Consider the following 12360-nt stretch of genomic DNA (forward strand, 5'->3'; position numbering starts at 1 on the left):
AGGGCAAAGCCTCAGAGTCTGTTTCTAGAAACAAGCTATTATCGATGCTGAGGTGGACTCAGATAGCTGGGGCCTACCTTCTTATCTGAGGTTGAACCCAGTATCTGAGATCTTATGTAACTGAGGCCTGCTTCCCTATCTGAAGATTACTTCCATATGTGAGGCCTACCTCCTTGTCTGAGATCAACCCCATTACTTGCGATTTAATTCCGTATTTTAGGTCTTCTCAGACTCTGAAGTGTGCTTTAGAGGTATACCACCTCTTCTGAGTTATGCTGCTTTATCTGAGATCTACCTCCTTACCAGAAGCTGACTTCTGTATCTGATAACTTCCTTCCATTTCTGAGGTCTACCTACTTGTCTGATGTATACAGCTATACCCAAGGTCTGTGCCTGAAATGTACCTCCTTATGTGAGACATGCTTTTGTATCTGAAGTCTCCTTTCCTATCTGAGATCTTCCTCTGTGCCTGAGATCTATCTCTGTATCAGAAGAAATCTGCTGGTGTCTGTATCTGACGTCTGCCACCATACAGCAGGTGACACAACTTCTAATGTTATTGGAAGTCCTGCTCGAGTGTCTTCCCCATTTATTAGGTACCCAGCATTAACAGAGTGCTCCTGATGTTGGGTTTTTCCTGTTAAATTTTGTAGAGGAATGCCATAGAAGGAGGCCATGCTCGACTTGTTGACATCCCTATGGCATTCAGTAGTATAAGCATGCTCTAGGAAACCTAGCTCTGTCTGTTGCTCACCCTGCCTAGCCCAGTAGCGCTCTGTGATAGAAGTGTACCCTAGGACACCTGGACAGGTTTGTTGTCATCCTGTCGTTCACACAATTTACCTCAAGGCAGGCAACATTCTTAGCACTCTGTCTTAGGGACCGACTCCGATAAGGATTGTGACCCAGGTGATGAGTTCCTATCAGGATGACAACTGGTATGAGGACCTGCAGGAGGCTAGTGGGCTAGACACCTCTCCATAGACTGCACTTTTTGCTTCTCCTGGACCATCCACTGAAAAATCTGCCTTCTATAAAATGGTCATGCATAGGGCAATCCACCATTGCAGATCCTGATGGACTGATTGGAGTGAGGAACCAGACATACAAGGCCATGAGGCCTAGCAGATCCTTGATCTCCAACTTCCCACTCTCTAGGTGAAAACTAACGTTCTTATTGAGATCCCGCAGCCAGACCAGACTTCCTCTGAACACTCCTGTCTTTCAGTGAGGCTATGACGGACGCACTTTTGGGTACTTGGTCTAAGCTTTGCTCTGGTACACCAGTCAATAGACAAATTAACAAGGCACCATCGCCCTGCTTCTGGTGACCCAGCTTTCCTGTCACAGTAACCTTCGCCAGAAAGTTCATGGTGTACGCCCCCACCAGCCATTCCAATCCAAGCACTTTTCTTACCACTCCCCCTGACAGGGAGTCGAAGCGTGTGAAAACATTTGGAAATCGCCTCTTTTTATCTGCCAGTTTGGCCCTCCCCCTGTTAACTTCTCCTGTTTGTTGGGCCGTTCCACTCCCTCCCTTTGGAATTCAGTGGTACAAGTTCTCCTTGGTGTGCCAGATGACTATTGCCCTGTACTGTCACAGGGTATTTAAGATGGGCGTAACACGACCACATTTACAGTTTGTTGTGGGTTGTACACCACCAACTTCACCAGGCGGTCCATAGACACCAGCTTTTCCAAAAACTACCATCCGTGACTAAGCTTGACTAGCTTCTCTGGCGATGGCCACTCCTCCCTGATGGACATGCCCTTTGTTGGGACTCGCCTGTTTGGGGACAAAGTGGACTCCGCTCTCAAACATTTCAAAGAGAGTAGGGCCACCGCTGACTCTCTGGGCCCTTCCTCCCTCCTTGCCAACCACCCTAATTTCACCGTTCCTTACATTGCCTTGGCAGAGCCTGTCCAGCCCTCACAGGGAACCCAGCAGTTTTGCCCCCCAGCCGTGCGGCCATGATCAGCGTGCCACCCGGTGCACCACTCTCTCCCCAATCCTTGCAACCCCGTTTTCCAAACCTCTTTAGTGTACCCTATCTGATAGAGACTTCTAGCTATAGATTCCCCAAATGTCGGTCACCGACCCCCACCTCATCTGTCTCTCGTGCTCAGACTGTTGGGCCATGGCTCCGAAGGCCCACTCCACACTAGCCGGCACCCTTGTATATAGACCGCCTGGCTACGCTGGCCCTTTTCTCAGTGGTCTTGGAGAGCTGCTTCTCTCCCATGCTTTACGCTTTTCACAATACCTCTTCTTGGGTGATTGTAATATTCACCTTGATCAACGGGACCTGAGCGATTCCAAAGCCTTTTTAGAGGCGATTGATCTCGCTCAGCTTACTCAATGGGTCAGCTCTCCTACCCATGGTGGTGGGCACATTCTGGACCCTATTTGTTCAAATTTTCCTATCTCTTTGGATAACCCTATGCCTGTCTCTTGGTCTGACCACTTCCTCTCTTGTTTTACTTGGTCTGTAAGTGATGGATTTATTGACCAACAGCTCAATTCCCGTCCTCCAACAGCAAAAATTGATCCCTAAGCCTTTCGGCTCTGTCTAGACAACTCTAGGGTCACTCTTCCGACTGACCTTAAAGGGGCCCTTGCATGTTTCTTGAGTTGGATTGGACGAGCTGTGGACAGTCTGTCTCCCCTGTCTTGTCGCCACAGGGATTCTCCCTCACAACCTTGGTTTACCCCTAATCTGAAGCTGCTCAAACGGCATTGTAAAAAGCTTGAACGCAGCTGGCGCACTGTCTTTTGTCCAATAGCCAAGAAGACGCTGAGAGATGACCAGAAGATCTACTATCAGGCTATCCGCGAAGCGAAAAGTCTTTACTATACTAAGCGGATTGAGTGCCCCAGCAACAATTCAAAATAAATCTTCTCGATCGTCCAGAGTTTTATGGCCCCAGAAGCCATGGCCACGAAACTTCCAGTTTCTGCTTCTTGGTGCGAAAAGCTCTCTGATTTCTTTATTGCTAAAATTCGGACCATTCAGGCAACATTTACTTCTAATGGTGGGCCTCCGGCCGGCAGCTCTACCCCGGTGGTATCGTTTTCTGCTTTTTCCCCGGTGACACTATCTGACTCCCTGAAACTATTACAATCCTTAAAGTCAGGGTCTCCGTCTGACCCCTGTCCAGCTAGGCTTTTGGCCTCTATTGCCGAGACAGTTAATCTTGAGGTAAATACACTTGTTAATCTGTCCCTCACTGAGGCTGTTGTTCCACAGGAATGGAAACAAGCTAAAATTATCCCGCTGTTAAAAAAGCCATCGCTTGATGCCGGCAATCCTCCCAACTACCGACCGATTTCTTTACTCCCTTGCTTGGCCAAAATCTGTGAAAAGGTAGTCAGCGAACAACTGACTGCTTTTGTTGAGAATGCGAGGCTTCTTCATCCGGCTCAATCGGGTTTTAGAGCTTCTTACAGCACAGAGTCTGCACCTAGTTGAGGTTTCGGAGGCTATCCGTGAATGCTTGGATTCGGGGGGGGAGTGCAGCCCTTATCCTTTTGGATTTGTCGGCTGCATTCGACACCGTTCCTCATACTCTGTTACTGACTCGGCTAGCCGCTATCGGCATAACTGGTCAGGCCTGGAAGTGGCTGGAATCTTTTCTCACTCTTCGGTCACAACAGGTCTGGCTTCCTCCGTTTGCGTCTCCTCCTCAGCCTGTTTCCACTGGAGTTCCTCAAGGTTCTTCGTTAAGCCCTCTGCTTTTTAATATATACGTTACGCCTTTAGTTTAACTGGCAGAGGAAGGGGGGGGCCAAGGTGGTTGCATATGCTGACGATACTCAGCTCTTGTTTACATGGGACAGGACTGACTATTCTACCTCCAGAGTGCAGAGCTGCTTGGCAGCCGTCTTTCATTGGCTATCTGTTGCCCAATTGAAATGCAATGAGGAAAAGACTGAAATTTTACTCTATGGTAAATTTCCGCCTCATTTTAGGGATTCTCTCTGGCCCCCAGCTTTTCCCTCTCCATCTTGCACGGGTCTCCCAGTCAAGAACTTGGGTATCTGGTTCGACGAGCAGCTGTCCTTTCTGACTCAGATAAAAAAATTAACAGGCTGCTGCTTCGGTATACTCAGATCTCTGAGAAAGTTTCTGCCTCTGTTGCCTAGACCAGCGAAGGAGACAGTGGTCCGGGCTCTGATTCTCTCCCGCCTCGACTACGCCAATGGTCTTTACATTGGTCTGCCTGATTACTTGCTGAGAAAACTGCAAGTGATCCAGAATGCTGCAGCCCGGCAGGTGGTCAATCTCCCCATCAGAAATTGTATCTCACCTTCGCTTCGTTTGCTGTACTGGCTCCCAGTCAGGAAACGCGTTGAATTCAAGGCTTTGGTCCTTGCACATCGCGCCCTCCATGATGGAGGCCCTCCCTATCTCAAAAAGCGTTTCTCGTTTTACCAACCTACCCGGCTTCTGAGATCTTCATCGCAGCTTTATGCCTCTACCCCCGGTTTCCGTCTTCAATGTATGGGGGGTAGATCTCTTGCTCTCAGGGCCTCTAGGCTTTGGAATGCATTGCCGCTATCTTTGCGTGCGATTCAGGACTCTAATTCGTTCAGGAAACACCTTAAAACCCATCTGTTTTAACCTGTGCATTTGTCTTACTGTTCTCTTGGCTCGCGCCGGGACACTCCTAGGAGTAGCTGAGCGCGTTACAAAACACAGTAACATAACATGGCTCCGAAGGACTTGAGGCAGCGGGCGATGAAGCGCCTTTCAGTCAACACCATCCAGCGAGACTCCGCAGAGGTTCCGGTCCCAATCGTAGAAGAGGAGGTCGCAGGACCGCTCCCGGAACCCTAAGTCCTCTTCGTCCAACTCAAGGTCCTTGGAACACTCGGGAAAGAGGCAGAGGAAGTTCAGCCGGACTTCATCTTCATCTTGGCTGTCGTCCGTCAACACGAAAGGTAAGGACCACCAACGCTCTAGGCACAGTTCCACGGAGCCAGTCGACTTTGTGCCTCACTCCCTATCCGGGACCCGGAGCGACCCCGTTCAAATATAATATTTTTACGAGGCCATGCGCCGCGTATTTGAGCGGGCCGACCTTGCTGGTGAGCTCTCGGGCCCCGTGGGTTCGACGGGTCCAGCCATGGCGCCGATGGGTCCTCATGGATCTGGGTCGACGCCTGTCATGACAACGCAACCTTCTCTGCCGTTGGACCAGAAGTCGGTGCCTACGGCGCCACCGGTGCCCATTGGAAGTGCCAGCCCCATCCTCATCCCCGACGACACGGAGACAGACCGACGTTGCTCGACGTGGATTCCAGCACCGGTTAAACCCAGGAGTTCTATGTTGTCGCCTGAGCACTTTGAAGATGTGCTAGGCTCAGGAGAGGAATAGGAGGGGTCTATGGAACCTCTGGAACACCAGGAAGACTCTGCGGAGCAGTTGGTCTGGTATGGGGAACTTGCAGAAGCCAGTGCACTGGATACTTCGCCAGATACTGGCATGCTCTCTCTGCCAACAGTGGCTACGAAGGAGGAGGCATCCTATGCCATGGTGGTAAAAAGGGCAACTGAGGTCCTTGGACTAGAACTACCCTCAGTGCAGGTCAGGACTAATCACCTGACCGAAGTGCTTCAACCTGGGGCTTTCACTTCCGAACCCCTTTTGCCCTTTAATGAGGCACTTACAGACGTCCTTCTAGGCTTGTGGTCCAAACCTAGCACAGGGGCTCCTGTGAATAGGACAGTTGCACGCTGCCATCACCCAGCACCAGGTGATCTGAAGTTCCGCAGCCAACACCCCACCCCTGAAAGTTTGGTGGTGCAGGCCTCTACTTTCCAGGGCGCATTTCCTTCCACCCCTCTGGATAGGGAATCCAAGTGGTTGGAATCATTTGGGAAGAAATTGTTTTCTTCCTCCAACCTGGCTTTGCAGTTGGTGGATACCACATGCTTATTGGGCTGTTTCTCCCACTCCATTTGCCAGACGGTTGTGCAAGTGTTGCCACAAATCCTGGAGGTGGCCCGGGCTGTGCTCTCCCAAGCAGTCGAGGATGGGAGAGATGCAGCAAAATTCACCATTAGGTGTGGCCTAGATACGACAGATCTGCTGGACAGATCGATTTCAACGAAAGAGGCCTTAATACGCCACGCCTGGCTTAGGACAGCTGGCTTCTCTAGGCCAATCTGATGGACATGCCCTTTGATGGAACCCGTGTTTTTGGGGAAAAGGCAGATTCGGCCCTGGTGATGTTCAAGGACTTTTGAGCTACAGCCAGATCCTTGGGCCTCTCCTCTACTCCTCGTGGCCAGTCTTCCTTTCGCGGTAAAGGAAGGGGTTTCCAGCTACATCAACCCTATCCCACCCACTGGCCTGCACAGACTTCACAAGCCGTGCGGGGACATGGACACGGTGCATTTCGATCCACGAATAAAGGCCAGAAGTCGTCAGTCACCCTGCCCCCGGCAGCCGCAGATTCCAAGCATTCCTAGGCTGACTCTGCAAGACGACACTAGAATTCGTAATCATCTCCCCCACTGGAGATCCATAACATCGGACAAGTGGGTCTTGCAGATCGTCCAGGAGAGCTATTCTCTACCTTTTCTTTCTTTTCCTCCTCCCATTCTGTCAAATTGGAAATGGCTGACAGAGGATCATCTGAAATTGCTCCAAGAGGAAATTACAGCTCTGTTGGTGAAGGGAGCTATAAAAAGGGTCCCGGTTTCAGAAGAAGGCCGTAGTTGTTATTCCTGCTATTTTCTGATTCCTAAGAAGAACAAAGGGTTGCGGTCCATTCTAGATCTTTGTACCGTCAATCTCTTCCTCCAGAAGAAGTTCAAGATGCTCACTCTAGCTCAGGTCTTGTCTGCCCTGGACCAGGAAGACTGGATGGTAGCGCTGGACCTGTAGGATGCATATTCTCACATCCCCGTCCTGCTGGGCCACAGGCGTTACTTGCGGTTCACAGTAGGCCGCAAGCACTTTCAGTTTACCGTGCTCCCCTTCGGCCTTACCAGTTCCCCTCGGGTGTTAACCAAGGTGATGGTGGTGGTCGCAGCTCATCTGCGCAGGTTAGGGGTGTCAGTCTTCCCCTACCTCGACAACTGGCTGTTGAAGCCGTCCTCGCCCCAGGCTGTCGTCTCCCACCTTCTGCATTCGCTGGAGTTCTCTTTAAACGTGCCGAAGTCACACCTGACTCCTTCTCAGACGCTCCCTTTCATCGGAGCAGTTCTGAACACAGTGCAGTTTCGGGTCTGTCTTCCCGAGCAGCGAGTCCAGGATGTTCAGCTTATGATTCCGATGTTTTAGCCTCTATCCTGGATTTTGGTGAGACGAACTCTGAGGCTGTTGGGCCTCATGGCCTCCCGCACCCAGTTGGTAAAGCATGCCAGGTATGCGTATGCGGGCTCTTGAGTGGGACTTACATTTCCAGTGGGCACAGCATTGAGGAAATCTCACCGACATGGTCCAGATCTCGTAAGGACCTGCGAGAGAGCTGCAGTGGTGGTTGACTTACCGCGATTGGGTCAACAGCAGACCCCTCTCCCTTCCCCAACCAGGGCTCACAGTAGAGACAGATGCGTCACTTCTGAGATGGGGCGGCCATCAGGGAGAGGTGGAGATCAGCGGACACTGGTCTCCCGCGGAGTCCGGGCTCCATATAAATTTGTTGGAGCTCCGAGCGATTCGATTGGCATTGAAGGCATTTCTTCCCTCTGTCAAGGGGAAGCTAGTACAGGTGTTCACGGACAACACCACCGCCATGTGGTACTGCAACAAGCAGGGTGAGGTGGGGTCATGGACCCTTTCTCGAGAGGCCCTGCGTCTTGGGACATGGCTGGAACAGCAGGGCATAACCCTGCTGTTTCAACACCTGGCAGGCTCTCTGAACGCCAGGATGGACGAACTCAGCCGTCGATGCCTAGCGGATTATGAGTGGCATCTCCAGTCGGAGGTGGCGCAAGGACTCTTTCAGCAGTAGGGAGAACCTTGGCTAGATTTGTTCGCCTCTGAAGAGAACGCAAATGTCAGCAATACTGTGCACTGGAGTTTCCAAGGCGGTTATCACTCAGCGACACTTTTCTCCGCAAATGGAGCTCAGGTCTTCTGTACATCTTTACGTCCATACCACTCCTGCCTAGGATTCTGAAGAAGATCGGGAGCGACCGAGTCCAAGTAATTCTTGTGGCTTCGGACTGGGAGAGGAGAGTCTGGTATCCAGAGCTTCTGAAAATGAGCATCGATCCTCCGATCAAGCTACCCCTTCGGCAGGATCTTCTGTCGCAGCAGCAGGGGATGGTACTCCACCTGAACCTGTCAGCTCTGCACCTCGATGCGTGGAGATTGAGCGGCGGCAGTTGATAGCTTTTGACCGTCCTCTCAAAGTTTGTAATGTTATTCTGGTGGCCAGGCATCCCTCCACTAAGACGGTATACGTCTGCTGTTGGTAGAAATGTATATTACACTGTACAGAAAGGTCTATTGACCCTTCTTTCTGCTTCTCTTTCTACTGTCCTTCTATTCATTTTAACCCTTGCCCAACAAGGCTATGCTTTGGGAACTCTCAAGGGTTAGCTCTCTGCTCTGTCTGCCTTTTGCAGCTGCCGGACCAGCCTTCTCTCTCTTTAAATCTCCTATTGTACATACATTTCTGAAAGGGCTGGCTCACTTGCTACCACCCACTCCCTTTGTTATGCCACCGTGGGGCCTTCATTTTGTCTTCACCTACCTGATATGTGCTCCTTTTTAGCCCTTACATAATTGTCCCCTCTGGCTGTTGCCTATCAAAACAGCCTTCTTTGTGATGATTACATCGGCCAGGAGGGTGAGTGAGTTGCCGGCGCTATCTTGTACACCTCCCTATTTAATGTCCTTTCCAGACAAAATGGTGCTTCGCACCCGGGCTTCCTTTTTGCCAAAAGTTGTGACCCCATTTCATCTGGGTCAATCCATCACATTGCCCATCTTCTTTGCTTCCCGGCATCCTTCTGAGGAAGAGGAACGTCTCCACCGACTGGACCCAAAAAGAGCATTGTTGTTCTACCTTGACTACACAAAAGAGTTCAGGGTTGGCAACCAACTCTTTGTGGGGTATGTGGGAGCGGAGATGGGAAGGGCAGTGCAGAAATGGACCATTTCTCGCCTGGTCATTCACTGCATTAAGATCTGCTATGCTCTGGCAAACATGCAGCCCCCTTAGGGATTAAAGCCCCATTCCACCAGTAGAAAGGCTGCGACTACAGCCTTGGCTCAGGGTATCCCAGTCCAAGACATCTGTCAGGCAGCAAAGTGGGCATCGTTGCACACGTTTGCAAAGCACTATTGCCTGGACAGTCAGGCCCGCAGAGAAGGGCACTTTGCCTGCTCAGTCCTGCAGGACTTTCTAGTTTAAGATATTGGTCCACAGGCCACCGCCGGGATGGTATGGCTTGGCTATCTTATTCACAGGTAAGGAATCTGAAGCTAGAAGTCTCTATCAGATGAACAAGTTACTTACCTTTGGTAACATATTATCTGATAGAGACTCTATCTAGCTGCAGATTCCTTTCAGCCCTACCCACGCCTTCCTGCTTTGCGGACTAATATTGTAGGGCTAGGGCTACTCCCCTTTCAGCGCCCTAGTTTTGCACACAACTGCATCAGTTACTTCGAGGCTCTGCACTTCTGGTGTGGAAAAATCTAAAAGTACTGACGTCCACACACCTGAACGGTGCCTATATAGGTACTGGGACGTCATAACCAACGCTGCCGACAACGTCACGCGTAGCTGAGTGGAGCCACCTGACGGAGCGAGCAATGGGTATTGCTCAGCAAAAGTTTCTGGATCCAGCCTGATGCCTGGGAAATTCAAAGGTAAGGAATCTGCAGCTAAATAGAGTCTCTACCAGATAATGCATTACCGAAGGTAAGTAACTTGGTCTACAGGGCCACAGGCAGACCACCTGTTCTATCCAGGTTGACAAGTAATCCCGTCAGACAGGTGGACCCTACAAATTGTTTGCATGCTTTACCCTTCCTTTATTCCCTACTGCACCTTCCACAGTCTTTCCAATGACTGACAGTGGACCATCTCTCTATTTTGCAGCAGAAAGTGTAAGCTCTTTTGGCCAAAGGGGCTATTTAGAGGGTGCATGCGTCAGAAGTAGGATGTGGTTGCTATTCCAGCTACTTTCTAGTGCCCAAAAAGGACAGAGGCCTTTTTCCTATTTCTAGACCTGGGTCCCCTCAATGCCTTCCTCTAGAAGGAGAAATTCAAATGCTCACCCTGGCCCAGGTCTTGTCTGCTCTCGACATTGGAGATTGGATAGTGGCGTTGGACTAGCAGGATGCCTATTTCCATATCCAAGAAGGAGCTGTTTGTTTGTGTCTGGCTGTGTGGTGGATCTCCCAAGAAGCTGAGCATTGTTTGTGGTTGTGTAAAAGCGACTGAGCTTCGTTTGTGCCTGGCTGTCTTGTAGACCCTAGGCATCACAGAGTATTGTTTTCGTCTGGCTGTCTGGTAGATTCTAGAATTAGCCGCGTGCTTGTGATTTACATAAAAGATCTGGGAAGTGGCTGAGCATTACTTGCCTCTCTTGATGGGTGATTGAGCTTAGAGACACTAGACGTTTTGCCTCTGATTGTGGGTGACCAAATGTTTTGTAATGTTGCTGTACGATAGCTCTTAGTAGATGTGAATACATTGTATTTGAAAGTGTAGTTAGTTTTTGTGTAGACATAAGAAATGCGACATATTCTAGAAGTGTTTGAGGGCTTCTATTTGATTGAGTAAAGTGAGTTGTTACAGCACTGTTGATCCAACACTTAAGCCTTCCGAGGTTGATAAATTGAGTATTGTTACATTGTTTAATAGTTATTTGCAGCACCTTAAATGCTATAGGATAACAGGTTATTATTCACCATTGAGCATAGGTTTTAAGAGGTATAGGAGAGGCCCTTTCGTTTGCCTCAGAACTCGAATTACAACTACTCTATAATCCTGGACCGCTGGACTCGTCGATAGATGGGTGTCAAGTGGGTTTCCCATTTATACTTTAGTATTTGTAGAGCCCAACCGCTACTTACTTTAAATTCTAGAAAAGGGATTGTTGAGGTCAAACTTGAAATAACTGTTATTCTCAAGATTAAGTGGCCCCATACATAATTCAAAGAGATATCTGAAACTTAATCGGCCAACTGTGTTTTTGTGATTATACATATTTCCAAATGTCGCTTCCTCAGGACCTTTTAGTTATCGACAACATAGTTACTATTATTTTGTAGTTACTTGGTAATACAGTGTGAAAGATGACTTGTACTCTTCGATAAGTAGCCTGACATCTCTTTTTTTCTAACCCTGTCTAGCTCTCTCAACTTGGACAGAAATAGAACCACAGATGTCCACCGTCAGAATTCCCTGGGCCATGGGCGTTTCTTCAGGAATGTGGGGAGACCAGTCTGGGAACGATGGGAAACCACACTCTTCCCTGACCATGTGTTGAGCAGCATGGTGGGAGCCGACTCAACCTGCTCCTTCTCAGTAGCCCTCAGAATGCTCGCAGCCGGCGCGCATCTCTTAAGCTGGACATTAATGGAACACTGTACTCCATGTATAGAACCATGCACCGCAGATGGAATAACATTAATTTCTAAAATAAATATTCAAAACCCCTTCCATCAGTATGAGCACACTTTCATTACTTTGGGTGCCAAAAAGCACAGCATTGTCCCTTGACACTACCACCGGTGGATAAAGATGACTGAAAGGAAGGTGGAGACGCTGGATCTGACGAAAAGGGCCTGGTCTCTCTATCATGCGCCACCCTCACCTAGCACCATGCTTTTGTTTTCAAAGCATTTGCTTTTATGATGATAAACTGCATGCTCATTACCAAATGATCCCAACCAGCCATCCCCACCCTTGTTCCAACAGCGTCCCCCTAGGAGTCATGCATAGGTCTGAGTCCAGGCTTAGGCGGAGCCGTGTGTTCAAACTCTTCATGCTGCTCCCATTCCCCATCGTAGGGGACATTCCTCATTAAAGACCCTAATCTAAGAGTCCAGTAGTCTAGTCCCCTTCCAATGAGTCTATTGGGCCTGTGACAGCTTTACTGTTTCTTGAGATGTATTATGGAAAAGGTTAATATATCCAGACCAAATGCAGTTCCTAGTTGGTTAAGATGCAAGAGAGTGTTACTGTATTGCATTCACATGTACAGATGGACTGTACAGTCTCTCCGGTGGTGGACCATCCCGCTCGACCTGTTGTTATGGGAGCCATGTCATACCTCTTGGCCACAGATCACCTTGGGGATGGATGTCTCTTTGCACGATTGTGGAGTGCACTTGTTGTTCAGAGCAGAGTGGCTGTAAAATAATTGCCAACTCCATATTAGT

At 49.5% G+C, this 12360-nt stretch overlaps 1 protein-coding gene across 1 annotated transcript in view; it reads left to right on the forward strand.

The window, feature by feature from the left end:
- Positions 1-11638, forward strand: part of SCFD1 (sec1 family domain containing 1) — an 836081-nt gene extending 824443 nt beyond the window's left edge. Inside the window, exon 25 of the mRNA XM_085627369.1 lies at positions 11329-11638. Within this exon, the coding sequence (XP_085483495.1) occupies positions 11329-11352 (24 nt within the window). The 3' untranslated portion in view covers positions 11353-11638. The remainder of the gene's footprint in view (positions 1-11328) is intronic.
- The last annotated feature ends 722 nt before the right edge of the window (positions 11639-12360 follow it).

The sequence above is a fragment of the Triturus cristatus genome, chromosome 9 (assembly GCF_964204655.1).
Source record: "Triturus cristatus chromosome 9, aTriCri1.1, whole genome shotgun sequence".
In the NCBI taxonomy this organism is placed as follows: Eukaryota; Metazoa; Chordata; class Amphibia; order Caudata; family Salamandridae; genus Triturus; species Triturus cristatus.